The sequence below is a fragment of the Meles meles genome, chromosome 2 (assembly GCF_922984935.1).
Source record: "Meles meles chromosome 2, mMelMel3.1 paternal haplotype, whole genome shotgun sequence".
Lineage (NCBI taxonomy): Eukaryota > Metazoa > Chordata > Mammalia > Carnivora > Mustelidae > Meles > Meles meles.
The window spans coordinates 96358299-96373197 of NC_060067.1; the positions used below are offsets into that span (position 1 = coordinate 96358299).

The following is a 14899-nucleotide window of genomic DNA, read 5'->3' on the forward strand; positions in this document are numbered from 1 at the left end:
CTGCAGAGGGAAGGGAGAAACGGGCTTCCTGCTGACCAAGGAGCCCAAAAGGGACTCTATTCCAGGACCCCAGGATCATGACCTGAGCCAAAGGCAGACACCTAACCTACTGAGCTACCCAGGCATCCCCAAAAGTTGTATTTTTAAAAAAATAAGAAAAAAATTAGAAAGCGTTGATTCATGTATATGTGAACCCTTGACTCTGAAATTATTGTTTTCCAGTTACATTAAAAAATGTTCAAATACTTCTTCCAGTGTGAAAAAGTAACTCTCTCTTTCCTTCACTCATTTGCTCCTTCCTATCTTACTTCCGGTTTTTTTTTGCAAGTAACACAAAAATACTAGTTCTTCTTTCCTCTCTTCTTTTCTTTCTTCCTTTTCCTCAACAGACAATTTATGAATATGTATTATCTGCTAAGCATTTACTTGATATCAGAGATGTGGAAATGAATGAGATGCTGCTTATTCTCAGGGATTTTACTTAAGTGTAATAAGTGTTTTGTGGTTTTGACAGAAATGTACAGAGCTTTATAGAGACACAAAGGAGACACTGGTTAGTTATAAGGGGAAGTAAAAACAGGACAGACCATTGAGATAACATGAGTGAAAACTGAATGTTGTTGAAGCAGAAGACAGGACAGGAGCACCTAGACAGAGCGACAATGTGCAAAGAGCACAAGATAATGCCCAAATAAAGTGTTCCACTCTCCTAGTAAAATATACATTGTTTCAGCAATGACCTATCAGTGGGTCTGGAAACTACTACCTGTGGGATTTGGCCTGTAGTCTGTTTTTATATGGCTGGTACACTAAAGATTGTTTTTACATTTTTAAAGGATTGTAAAAAACAGACAAACAAACGATCAAAGAAAAATGTATGACAGAGGCGTTATGTTGCTGGCAGTGTCCAAAATATTTACCACATAGCTCTTCAGAGTAAAAGGTTGTCAAACTGTGACCCACACATGTAATGATCCAGAGGAAAGTATATCAAATTGTAATCATAATGCTGAACAGTATTCCATGAATTTGTAATTAACGCACATATATCCATCAGTGATTATCGGTAATCTCTTGTGTCCTTGGAAGTATGAAATTAGTAGAATGTAAAATACATCTCTGATAATTCTTACCCTCATGAGTCTCCAAAAGGAGCATGAAATGTTGAGAAAAGGAAGAAGAAATTGATTTGGTGTCAGAGAAAGCTTTGAGTTGGGAATTTGGAGATGAGCCTGAGTAGCTCCTGTGGGGCCAGAATATGCAGAAATTTTATACTCCAGGCCTCAGGGCCTCAGCGACCTAAATCCAACTGCATGATCACCTTTGCATAGAACTCTGTCTACCATTTGAAATACTAATTCTCCAGATTCTTCTATCATCTCCCAATGTTCCTAATTAATGTACTCTAATTCGTTGCTCTTCTATAACCTTCTAGATCATTATTCTTGTGTGTCTTTTGTACATAAGATTAGGAAGTGAACCGCTTAGCAATAGGGCATGGGAATTCTCATTTCTGTATTCTCATTTCAGGGAACAGACGTCTTTAGTCCTTGGTTGTCACTTCTAAATGCATACTTAGTACCCATTTTTACATCTTCCTTTCAGAATGAACCCAGTTTGCTTGTGGAGCCAAGTGTCCGGGTAAAGGACTGATTCTTCATCTTTTATTTCAGATAGGAGACTACTAACATATTTCTGGCTGTGGATATAAGGATAAATGGTGGTATGAGGCTCCAGGAAAGCAGGTTAGCTACAGCTGATGCTTGCCCTTCTACTCTTTGCTCCTTTGTTTTGCCTTATATTTGGTCCTATTGACTGAACTAAGGCGGCATCTTAAAACTATGAAGGAAAGGTTGAGAGAATAAGAGAGCACACTTCTGGCATTCTTGAACCTCTGAACAAATTGCTTATCTCCCAAATTCCCGTTACTTAAGTAACCTTGTCTCCTTTTTAAGCCACTGCTTTTTGTTTTCACTTTTGTCTTTCTGGTACAGGGTTTAAGCAAGACAGTAGTTTTGTGAGTAGATTCTTAGGATGGTCAATGATAGCATAATTAACTTTCACTGATAGATTTTAATTTAACTGCTTCACTGACTAAACTTGTTTTTAATTATTAAATGACTGAAATAACCAAGAGCCAAGATTTTCAAGTTTTTTGTTTGTTTGTTTGTTTGTTTAAAGATTTTATTTATTTATTTGACAGATAGAGATCACAAGTAGGGAGAGAGGCAAGCAGAGAGAGAGAGAGAGAGGAGGAAGCAGGCTCCCTGCCAAGCAGAGAGCCCGATGCGGGGCTCGATCCCAGGGCCCTGGGATCATGACCTGAGCTGAAGGCAGAGGTTTTAATCCACTGAGCCACCCAGGCGCCCCTGTTTGTTTGTTTTTTTACTTAACTCCTGCTGTGTCCAGTAAACCCTATTCAAATTGGATAATCCATCAAAGGTGATTGTTACCACATATTTTTCTTTTCTTTTTTCTCTTTTGCCTTTTTCAGTTTGAAAAATCCTTTCAGCGTGGTAGTTTCTTTCATACTTTATCCATAGTGGCTGAACATTTTCATCATTCCATGATTACCTCTTTCAAGTTGACACCTCAGTCCCCTGCAGTCATATCTGCAGTCACTTGAGCAATAGGGGAATAGGAGAAATTGCTTCCAAGCATGTTGACAGTGGAGAGAGGTAAAGCTGCTTGATAATACAGGAGAATTAGAGTGCTTGAAGTCAGGTTGTTTTGAGATGAGAACTGTCTCAATGTTTTGATTTCCAAATATGATACCCCTTTAACATGAAGATAATAAAATGGAAATATAATATTTTATATGATTTTAATCTGAAACATGTCAACATATCTACAGAAAAGCATAATAATGTAATCGTCTGTATAGGCAGTTACTCATGTGATCATAATTTAAGGGTTTTTATTAATATATAGGTGCCATATATTAACACAAACTTACTTTTTGTCTAATGAAATTTAACCCATTTCACATGTAGTAGAGGCTCCTTAATACTGGAAACAATCAGAGATATGAATATTCCAACTCTTAGAGAAGGCACTGGATGTCCCAGAAGGATTTTAAAATGCAATAAGACCCTGTATTTTGGGGGTCGGGGAGGGAATTGACAACCTGAGGAATGGCACATGTATACCAAATGTTTAACACATTTTTCCATAAATGCATTAAGTTGATATTAAGGGGAACAATGACTCCTAAGAGAAATCTCAGCTGTACTAGAAAATAATATTAGAAATATATTCCATTGCTCAGAGAGAAAGTAATAGTTTATGCAAATCTATATATGCAAAGTAATATGTTTAAATTACTGATTCCAACCCATCAGCTATATAATTGTGTAAGCACCCAAAGGGTTTGGAAATGTGTTCAAAATCATAAAATCAAGGGCACTCTAGCCAGCCTTAAAGAGTGCAAGTTGCCCTCTTCAATATATCTACTTCAAACACACACACACACACACACACACACATCCCCTAACCATCCCACCTAAAGTAATGCTTTATTCCATGAACATAGACAATCGGAGGATTAAGTAATAATAATAATAAGTATATATAAGTAATAATAATAATAATAAATTTTTTAAAATAGCTAATATATAGTGTGTATATATTCTTTAGGTATTAAGAATGAAGAGAAGATATGACAAGATAAATTAGGCATTGTTGAGATAAAATTACAAATGAAACATATTGTGAAGATAGTGTAATTTGTATGCATCAAAGTTATTTTGAGTACCTTCTTTTTGCAAGTGTCCACTTACAGTAACTATAGAAATGGTGTGATAATGGGATGGATAGTACTATTTTTGTTTCCATCTGACTTAATACATCTAAGAATCTTTAATGTTATCATTTCTTTCAGGGTAAGGGCATTGTGAGAAGCTCTAAATACTTAATATGTGGTACTGTTTCTCTTGCTACTAAATTAAATTTGGAACTAAATCGTTCCATGTAGCAGAGGCAACAATGAGGGAGAAAGGTACTGAAATGCAGTCTGGTTTTCCATGATATATTCTCATACCACATCTCTGCCACCCTTCCCTCTTCCCAGGTTCTTGCTATCCTCCTTATTCTGCTTATTTCAAGAGCCAAACAGCATAAGCATTCCCATTGAATACATCCTGAACTCCTTTGTACTTCTTGGTTCATCATACTGCAAAGCCTCTGCCTTATTTGAATCCAAACCTCCACCTAGTCTATGCCTGTACCCCTGAAACTGAATGTTTGTCTGGGGCCAACATTTGACTTTTCCCACTGTAAAGCCATGACCACAGGCAGACACCCAAAGCTTCTCAGAAGTCACACTGCAAGTCCTCACTTCGTTCATCATCCTATTCTCCTATAGGATGTTGCCTCCTCTCTGCGAACTGCCCCACCTCTCCCCTGATCCTCACTCTCGGCTGATGATCTCACTTCACTTAAAAAAAAAAAAAAATCAATAAATCAGAAGGGAAATTCCAGGGGCACCTGGGTGGCTCAATTGATTAAGCCTCTTCCTTGGGCTGAGGTCATGATCCCAGGGTCTTGGGATCGAGCCCCACGCCAGGGTCACTGTTCAGTGAGGAGTCTGCTTGTCCCTCTTCCTTTGCTCATGCACTTTCTCTCACTTGCACTCTGTCTTTCAAAATAAATACATAAAATCTTAAAAAAAAAGGGGGGGGACTTCCACATTACCACTTCCATTACTACAACTACCCCTTCAACATGATGATAACAAAATGAAAATACAGTAATAGGTATGATTTTAACATAGTCACAGAAAAAATGTATAATTATAATAATTTTTACAGAGAATTACTCAGTGGCCATAATTTTTTACTAAAAGCTTGTGAAATTTATTGGTACCACTTATGAACAAAGCTGTGTTATTAATGACATACATATAAATTGTGGACTGGCATCCCGTGAGGGAAGCACACAATCTTGGCTTCTGCCTTGAAACGATGAATAAAACAACTAGAAACACAAAGGCCAAATTCTCCACTTTGCACTCAATCCCACCCCATTCCAAGTGTTCAAGAGCATTATTCCAGCAATCGTCCCCTCTCTGTACAAACACCCTGCTTTAAGTATCTCCCATCTTTAGGTAATCCTGCGCTTAGGGCTCCCTCCAGCTACAACACCTTTTCTAGACTCTCCATTTTAGTGAAACTTCTTGAAACAGTTGTTAATACTCACTGTCTCCATCACAGGCCCTCACATTCTCTCTTAAATCCATTCTAATGTGCTTTCTCTTTACCTATCCGTCTGAATTCATCCAGTTCACCAGTATACATCAAATAATAAAACCAATGTGCAATTCTTAGTTTCTCATTTTATTTCATCAGATAGCAGCACTCAACATTCAGACTCCTTGATCAAACACTTTCTTCAGTTGGCTCTCTGTTTGTTGTGGATTCCTGGTAATCCTCTAATCTCACTTGAGATACTCCAGTATCTCCAGATACATATTCCAGTATATATCCTGGATTTCTTCTCTTCTCCCTGACTTTGTAGTGTTCAATACCCCAAGATCTGTCAGACTCCTCTATTTTTGCACGCATTCTGTTGATGATTCTAATGAGTCTTATGACTCTAAATGAAATTTATATTGTGTTTTATTAACTCACAAATTTAGATACCCAGCTGAACCCTCTCCTCTGAATCCTAAACTTTTTTATTTGACGTCCTACCTAACGTATCCAAGTGGATATCTGAAGTCAAACATATGTCCTATCTTTCTACCCAAAATCTGTTTAATTTTTTAACTTTCCAGTCTCACTTGATAGAAACCCTATCCTGCAAGTTGAGTATTTCTCTCGTGTCTTCTACTCAATCAATCATCCAATCCTGTGGCTGCACTATATATCCAGGACCTAAAGGATCCACACCTATTCCTTCTCTGCAGCGATGCTGCACTATAGAGCTTCCGTGAAAGCCTGATCAATATGAACAGTGCCCCCAGGAGTTGTTCAGTAAATAACTTGTAAGGTTATTTGTGGCAACCCTGACTCTTGACATCACCTCCTGTGACTCTCCCCCTTTGCTCATTCCTCTCCAAAAAACAATTGAATTCTTATTCTTCCTACAAAATACCTGAGGAGATGTTAACTTAGAGCAATGTATGTACTGTCACCTCTTCCCCAACTTATCTGGATGGCTTAATTCCTCATGGCTTCAGACCTCATTCAAAACATTTCCTTTTCTAGGACCCCTCCTGAATAATCTATTTACTCTTGAAACCCATACCCCTTCAAAACTCCCCTTTTCTCTGCTTTATTTCCCTCCATAGCTCTTAGCATCTTCTACTATATTGTGTATCTTACCTACTTATTTTGTGTAATCTTGGTCTTATCCCATGAAAATATGTGCTTCCTGATGGCTAAGATCTCTGTCTGTTGTGTTGATTGATATATATCCAGCACCTAGAATGGTTTCTAATACATCATGTATGTAATAAATATGTATCGTATAAAGAAAATTAATGAACCAAATGTAATGAACATTTTGTCAATAAATTCTAACCACAAAAATTAACAATGCAAATGCCTAATCAACTACATTTCATACAATGAGGATGAAGACTTTAATTTTTCTGTTAGTTCCATCTAGGCCACAAAGTAGACCTTCAGCAGGATCAAGAATATTAAAGGGATGAGTCTCAATTGCTCAAAATAGCTCTAGTTAGGATCAGAAAGTTCACGCTAAAGAAGCAACACCATTGCTATGCTACTTCTTTTTCAAAAGAAATATCCGTTCGTCACACAGAGCTCTCCAGAGATTTGTCACCATTTACTAGGCTTCAGTCCAAAAAGTGTCAGGATTGACCCAGCCAATTTCCAGGGTCACACAGTCATTGCTTTTATCACTTATGAAAACAGAAGACAATTTCAGTTCCCAAAACAGAGTGGAAAATCAATAATCCTAGGGTCATTCTCAAAGCTGACAATATGATTCCAAGTCCTTATTAAAAGGAAAAATAGATAATGAGATCTATTTTCTTTAGCACTAGTACTGCTCCCTAGAAGTTGTGTACATAGGAGTACAAATCAATAGTTTAAGTTCAACAGGATACTGTTTAATGCATTATACTTTTACTGAAGAAAACGAAGTATATTCATATATGCAGTCATTATTTTATTTTCCTTTTATATTCATTTATTAAATATCTATGATTAATTTATTTAATAACTTTTTTAACTTATCACTTCCTTTAAAAATATTTATTAAATACCAACAATGTACCAAGCATGTTGCTAAGAGCTGGGGATATAAAACTATCCTAAATGTATTGTGGGTGGGTTTCATAAGCAATATCTGCTGAAATGCAAACAAAAGGACAAAATAATAGGAAAAATACCATTTGTTTGGCTTTTCATCATCCCTGTATCTAGCCCTCCATCTATTCTTCAGCTTTCTGTCCAACTATCTGTGGGAGATATGGGGATCTCCTATATGGCCATGAGCCCATTTTTCTGTTTTATCTCTAGCTCCCTATGGTGTATCTATCAGTTCCTCTAAAAAGTGTCTACAGGGACTGACCCCAAAATGCAACACCAAAATGCTACTCATGCTCAGTCTATGGGTCTTTCTACCTTTGTACGTGATGCCTACAGATTTCTTTGCCCATTTGTTACTATGTGGTTATCATTATGAAGGAATATTTCAATGCATGTTGGTTCAGAGGCACGTGTGGTCATCCAAATTAATCCATTGGAGCAACGTTCCTTCAATAGAATTTCTCCCCCTTCTTTATATTACCTACATTATATGGTTTCACCACATGTTGGCCTGTTTTACATACCTGTGGTATTTATAATTTAAGTAAACAGGCCTCATATTTCTTTTCTCTGTATGTTACCACCGGCTGTCTAGTACATAAAATTAAACAGTCATACATACTACATTATTACATGAGAGTATCCAACTAGACAAATAGGTGTTTGTCATATATCAATGAGCTTACTTGTAGAAATATTGACCAGTGCTTTAGCAAACTCTTCCTCTGTTTTCCAAGAATTCAAACCACTGACATCTCGGATAAACCCTTTAAACCTTTCATACTTATTACACAGTGGCAAAAACTACCTGAATCAGTCAGGATTCCGCAATAAAAGCAGAAGCCACTTGGAGTTATTTTAAACAGAGGGAGTTTTTCTTCAGCGATTTAAGTACTTCCAAAAACTTTAGAAGGGCTGACGGAGCAGATTCTAGGCTGTATTTCTCAGGGGACTCACAAAGCCAGACAGAACTGGTTCCCTAGGGGAACAGCCACTTCAAAAGCTGCCACAGAGCTCTGGCAGAAGCAGTAAGTTTCCACTGCCTCCCTGCAATTGGGCACCAAATACTGCTTCAGTAAAGCTTCCTGTTTTCCCGACCTCATGTGTCCGCAACAGGGGCCAGGAGCTGCCACACTTTAACATTTGCCCACCTACTGCCTTCTGAAATTTGTCCCGAGTTCTTCTAATGGGCTGAAATGTGTTTGCACAAAAAATGATAGCTACAGAGAAGTTTGGGAAATGTAGAATTTTGTTTTATAATCTCTCCAAGTGAAAACCACCTTAAGCAGATGGGAGTTCCAATTCAGAAATACATATTAAAGTCAATTCTCTTAGTCTGTAAAGTGCTTCCAATTATTAACTGGGGCTGGGTTGGGCAGAGATCACAGGAGCAGCAACTTAGTAGAACAGCAAATGAAAAATCTACGAATTTAGAAGACTTGGTTATAATTTTAGCTCTGATATTTAGGGGCATGATCGACTCATTTGCCTTCCCTGGGCCTCAGTTTCCACATTTGATAGTAACATTCGGGCCACCTCACAGGGTTATCACGAGGATCTCGTTAGACATAAATGTGGAAGCACTTCATGAGTATTAGATACTTATCAACTGCAAGCAGATACAATCTGTGGGAATGATCAAAGAAAAACTAAATGAAATCATTTCAGTTACTATTAGATATTTCGTGCTAAATGCATTTTATTTTATTCTAGGTTTTGAAAAATGGCAACCTTATTTTTATATAGTCTGTTAATCACCATGTTATCTCGTTTCTTAGTCAACTGGGAACTTAATATTACTGGGAAAATTTAATCAAGTTAAACTGTAAATATTTGTGTCATACCGTAATATCAGAAATCTTGGATCCTATAGGGGGTATTGTTTTAATAAATAATAAATGCTATATTGGAGTTAGTTTATTCTGTCACTTTACGTCTGTTCTTATAGTTTCAAATGCTGCTTCCTTTATTCACTTTAACAAGACTTTTAAATTTGTAATTTTTATGATCTTGTATAGGTATGATGTTTAGTTCACCTTTTAGTTGACCAAGTCTCTGTGAAGGGTGTTTGAAGCTCTGGACAGTAACAAATGAAGGTTTCTAGTTCAGCAAGCCTCTTGATAACAGAAAAAGAGTTTCTAGGGAATTACTTTTCATTTTGTGTTATCATTTAGATTGAAAAAGCATAAACTCATAATTATCTAGTGTGATTTACTATTTTGATTGAGCTCTGGTTGTCAGTGTGATAAGATGACCTTATGAGCAGTATAACATTGAGCCCCCAGAAATCAATAAATATAATAAAATCCTTTTACTGCCTCTTCCTTCCTACTCACTAAATCAATTGCTTTTTACCTTCTGGTTTTTCAAGAAAGTTCTACAATTCATTTTACTACCTGTCAAAATTGAAATGTCTTTTTTTTTTTTCCTGAGGAGATACAGTTGTTTGATATTTCAATTTTCTTCATGATTTTATTTTTCATCCTTTTGTTTCTATGACATTTGTAATGTCATATGTAAGTATTTAAGTGTTTAAAGTATGTAAGTATTTACATACTTATCTAATGTTCTAGGTCCCAAATTTGGAATAACATATTATACCAGGATAGAAAATGAGGCCTAGGACAGTGAACAGTATGGATTACTCAGATTCATACACTCTTATTTTGCAAATCATGGGACAAGATGATTACAAAACTCCATATGAATCATGAAAAAGTAATGAGAGTATAATAGATTGTTTTTCCTTTCTTGCAAATCAGGAGTACTTGTCTACACATCATTAACATGAGTTCTATTTACCACATAGAAGGCTTTGAACACCAACCTTATATTTCTCCCATGAGGAAGTTCATCTGCTTCTCATACCCAATGCATCCACACTGGCTACCTGGTGATACCGATCCTCAGAATGGCTAGTGATGATGTCACTGGGCAATATATGGAACTAATCCATGAGAACTAAGGCTTTTCCCAGTACATGTCCACCAGTGATGAGTCAAAGTAACAGTAGCTGCCTGCCCCTCTGGCAGCATCCAAGGAGTTTTGTTACTGGACTTTTCCAACCTTGCCTTGTATTGAAAATATAAGCTGGGAGAAGTATTTTTCTTCGCACACACCAAGAAATGAATTTTCCCCAGTGCCTAGCAAAAGACTCCAGCTCATTTTATAGCATTGATTTCATAACACAGACTTTCTACAGAGTCATTTATTGTAATAGATGTTTGAAACCACATCGTCTTGGTGAAAGAGAAGTAAATTTGGCTCTACGATGAGAGTCATTCCATGAAAGGAAAAATGAGGGAGCCTTGCAAAATATTTAGGGCCCATCTTCTGAGCTGAGTGTGGCACGTGACTTAGGCACTGTAGATATTTGATCCATTCACTATTTCCTTATTATGCCAGACTGAATTCTTTCCCTATGCTGTGTGCCATATAATGGAAAATATAAATGGCAATTGTCACCATTTCTGTGTTCTGTTTATTGATTCAATCAACTTTTATATAATATTGTAAACTAGCATTTATAACCTCATTGATGAGATTCAATCCTAGAAGGAGTCTTATAAAGCAGATAACCATTTAAAGGAAGAAATATAAAAAAGGATAAATTAGAAAACTGCAGATCTATATCATGTACCTTGCAATATAATATCATTCTTCAATAATTTTTTTCCATTTTCTCACTTTAAATTTGTACTTGTTTTCCTTTACACTCGACTGTTTACCCAAGGCAAGCATCTCATAGTAAGGTGTATGTTTCATAAGGAGTAAATTGAGCTGCTATGAACCAAAACCAACGGAAGAACCTTAATTTTTTTTCCTTTACCCGCTGTATCCAAAAGACCACTGTGTGTCATATGATATTTGTCCCCTGGCTTTTAATTGCACCACCAATAATCAGTCTGGTCTGGGTACCCGTGCTCCCTCTACTCTGCACTATTGCAGTAACTTCCTAATACACAGCCTTAATTTGTTTCCTCTCCACTTCTAGTTCACCTTAATGTGTTGTCACTGGGTCTTTCCTCCAAAAACATAGAACAGATCTTGTCCCCTCATGCTCAGAGAGCTTGCTTATCTACATTATTTAAATGGAATTTATTCCAAATCCCTTAGTTAACAGTAAAAGCTCATTATAGTTCATTCTTGGCTTTCTGGTTGTCTTCAACATTTTACACACACACACACACACACACACACACACATACACACCGTGTCCTTCCATCTCTCATATTTGGCACTTGCTCAAGTAACATTACTTTTCTATCTAAGGAAAGTCCATGTTCTCTTCCTATCTTCCTCCAAAACTTTCTGTACTCAAAATTCAGAATTAAACTCACCCACAAACCACATGCCAAAGTATTTACTATATCTATGAGACCATCAGAGTGTTTTAAGATTATGAGCTGCTGAAAGACAAAGCTCTATGTTAGTTTTTAGATTTCTTGTCCTTAGCATAGGATTCAATGTGTACTAAAGAATGTTTATGGAAACAATTTTAATTGGATTCAATTGACCACACTCCATGTGATGTTCTCGCTTTCTTTTAGGAGCATGGAATACCTATCAACATGGGCTACGCAGTGGCACCACATCACTCAGGGGTCTACCCAGTTCATATTCAGTTGTATGAAGCTTGGAAGAAGGTCTGGGGTATTCAGGTCACCAGCACTGAAGAATATCCACATTTGAAACCTGCACGGTACCGAAAGGGCTTCATTCACAATAACATCATGGTGAGCATGGTGTGATGAAGGCTCTTATTACCTCTATATGGAATAAATACAAGATCTAACTTCAGAGCTCTCTAACACGAGTATCCTAAGTTCCTAACATACCATGGTGGTAACTGGTCACATGTTAATACATTGTTTGGCTAATGGTTTGCTTTGTAAGCTGTGAATGGTTTTGCCAAATCCAAGATAACCTCAAAATCCTGAAAATGAATTTCAAACAAATCACCCATGTACTTTCTCAATTGAAGCTTTGTCTGGGGACCTTATACTTTTGGGAGTTGCTCCTTTTCTTTTTGTTTGGGTAGTCATATTGAGAATTTTCCAGGCAAAGTGTTAGTCCATAGATCAAGAGAATAGCTCCCATATCACTACACTATCAACAGACAGAGTCAAACAAATAGGATCTGAAAACTAAATTTAACTACTCGGTTTATTTTTGTTTTCAGATGCTTAAGAGTATCTTAGGATATTGTTTTCATATTCTTGTTTCTTTTCCTTGCATTCTCTAAAAATGGACATGGACATATATTTTTTCAGGTATATTGATTAAAAAGATAATCTTGGGGCACCTGGGTGGCTCAGTGGGTTAATATCTCTGCCTTCAGCTCAGGTCATGATCCTACGGTCCTGGGATTGAGCCCCGCATCGGGCTCTCTGCTCCTCAGACAGCCTGTTTCCTCCTCTCTCTCTGCCTGCCTCTCTACCTTCTTGCGATCTCTGTCTGTCAAATAAATAAATAAAATCTTTAAAAAAAAATCTGATGCAACAATGGTATATCAGTTGTTATAAATGAGAATAGAATCAAATGAATTTCACCTAGGAATTTATAGGTATTCATTGGAATGAAGAAAAAATGGTATTCTTCACTTTGAAATAAAATAGTCATCTTAAAATGTCCATCTTTAATTCCAGCGCCTAGGTTATGTTCTCATTATCAGTTGCCTAGATCATAGCAAGGGTCTACAAACTTTTCTCCCTATTTTAAATATTTACATCTTCCCAATCATTGCTCAGATTGCTATTAGAATTGTCTATCTATCTATCATCTACCTACTACCTAATCACTATCTAAAACCAAAGAAAACATAGTAATACATGTGCTTAACCACAGCCAGTACTAGAAGACCTTAAAAATCCTCAGACTTAAATGGAGCTATTAATTATGCAAATAGTGGTATTGGCATTCATAAAAATCCAGGAGGTATAGAAAGAATTGTTCTTGTATAATTTTAAATTAGAGTGAAAATACCACTTTTCCCTTTATTGAGTTACATGAATTTGATTATTATAAAATAAAAACATTCATTTCAACCAATATTACATGCATCCATTTAGTTTGAACTTAATACAAACTACTATAGAAATTAAGCAAAGAATAAATGCAATTATAGTTACTCTGTTCAATTAGATGCATTTTTCCATTAGATTATAAGCAGCTTTTTTGTTCAAAATCAACTTCTGGAATAAAATTACTTATTTGCTTTCTCTGTTGAACATTCAAATTTAAACAGAATTAACCACAGAATGTACCAGAAGTAGTCATTAGATGGTCTGACACTACTGTGACTAAAATTTAAAATCTGAGTCTAGTGAAAACAAAATTTATAAAAGTGATAGAAGTGATGAAAACAGACTGTTTTGAGTCTTAGAAACTGAGTACTCTGTAAGACTGTGATTCAGAAGTGAGGAGAGTAATAGCCTAATACCATGAAAAATGTAACTTTGGGGCATCTCTATATTTGAATTAAATTAATCTTAAGAAGGCTTTTATTTTTTGTCAGTCCTTTAACATAACTGAGATGGTGGGTGAAATTTATGGCATTTCATGACAATGCTTTAGCCTATGTGTCTTAGAGCTTTGATTTGGCAACTCCTGAATATTTACATCATTACACCAATACCAGATCTTGATTTCAGTAAGATTTGGCTTTAGCACCCAAGGAAACTACAATAGGGAATGATCATTTGCAGACTCTGAAGTCACAAGACAGTGAGGGAGCTCTTTATTAAGTATTGTGTGTGCTGCTTTCCCCTCTTCCTCAGGTCCTCCCTCGACAGACCTGCGGGTTGTTCACACACACTATTTTCTACAAAGAATATCCGGGAGGACCCCAAGAATTGGATAAAAGTATCAGAGGAGGTGAACTTTTCCTCACAATCCTTCTAAACCCGGTATGTATTCTATTTATGCTTTTTATAATAACATGAGAATTTTCAAATACTTGTTCTTTTGGTTTCCATTGCCAATCCTTTCACAAGAATAGCTGGTAAATACTAGCCCTACTAGAAGGAAATTAGATTACATCTCCAAGTTACTCAAGTTTGATTTTTAATTATTATGATCTTCAATCAAGAAAAACACAGATTTTTTGAGAAGCATAATGTTGAATTTAGCAACTAAGTGTACTATAACATCTCAGTGCTGACTTTTATTCTTGAATTGTAGTAAAGACATAATATGCAGTTCTCTAGCCCAGAATTATCATTCACAATGTTATCAGTGAATGCATATTTTGTCCATAAGCTGTTTGCTTCTGATTCAAGATCTCAGTAGGCACACACAATTCAGTCTCTAAAAATGATCACAATGTAAAATCGCATTAACAATATGTTACTATGTATTATCTTTGTATACCAGGGTCATCTGAGGCCTATTTTAAAAATCTCCACTAATTTTATTTGGAGATCATCAAAATGGAGAATTTGACCCTTTTTTCTCTAATTGTGTCTTTTTATCTTTCAAAGTTTTACAATTTTATTTCCTTTTTAAAAAAAAATTATTTACTTTTTAAATTTCTTTTCAGTGTTCCAGAATTCATTGTTTATGCACCACACCGAGTGCTCCATTCAAATCATGCCCTCCACAATACCCACCACCAGGCTCAC

At 36.3% G+C, this 14899-nt stretch overlaps 1 protein-coding gene across 1 annotated transcript in view; it reads left to right on the plus strand.

Moving 5' to 3' along the window:
• LOC123937021 (bifunctional heparan sulfate N-deacetylase/N-sulfotransferase 4) overlaps positions 1-14899 on the plus strand; it is a 293098-nt gene that overhangs the window by 185783 nt on the left and 92416 nt on the right. Inside the window, exons 5-6 of the mRNA XM_045997495.1 lie at positions 11828-12013; positions 14057-14185. Of these exons, the coding sequence (XP_045853451.1) occupies positions 11828-12013; positions 14057-14185 (315 nt within the window). The remainder of the gene's footprint in view (positions 1-11827; positions 12014-14056; positions 14186-14899) is intronic.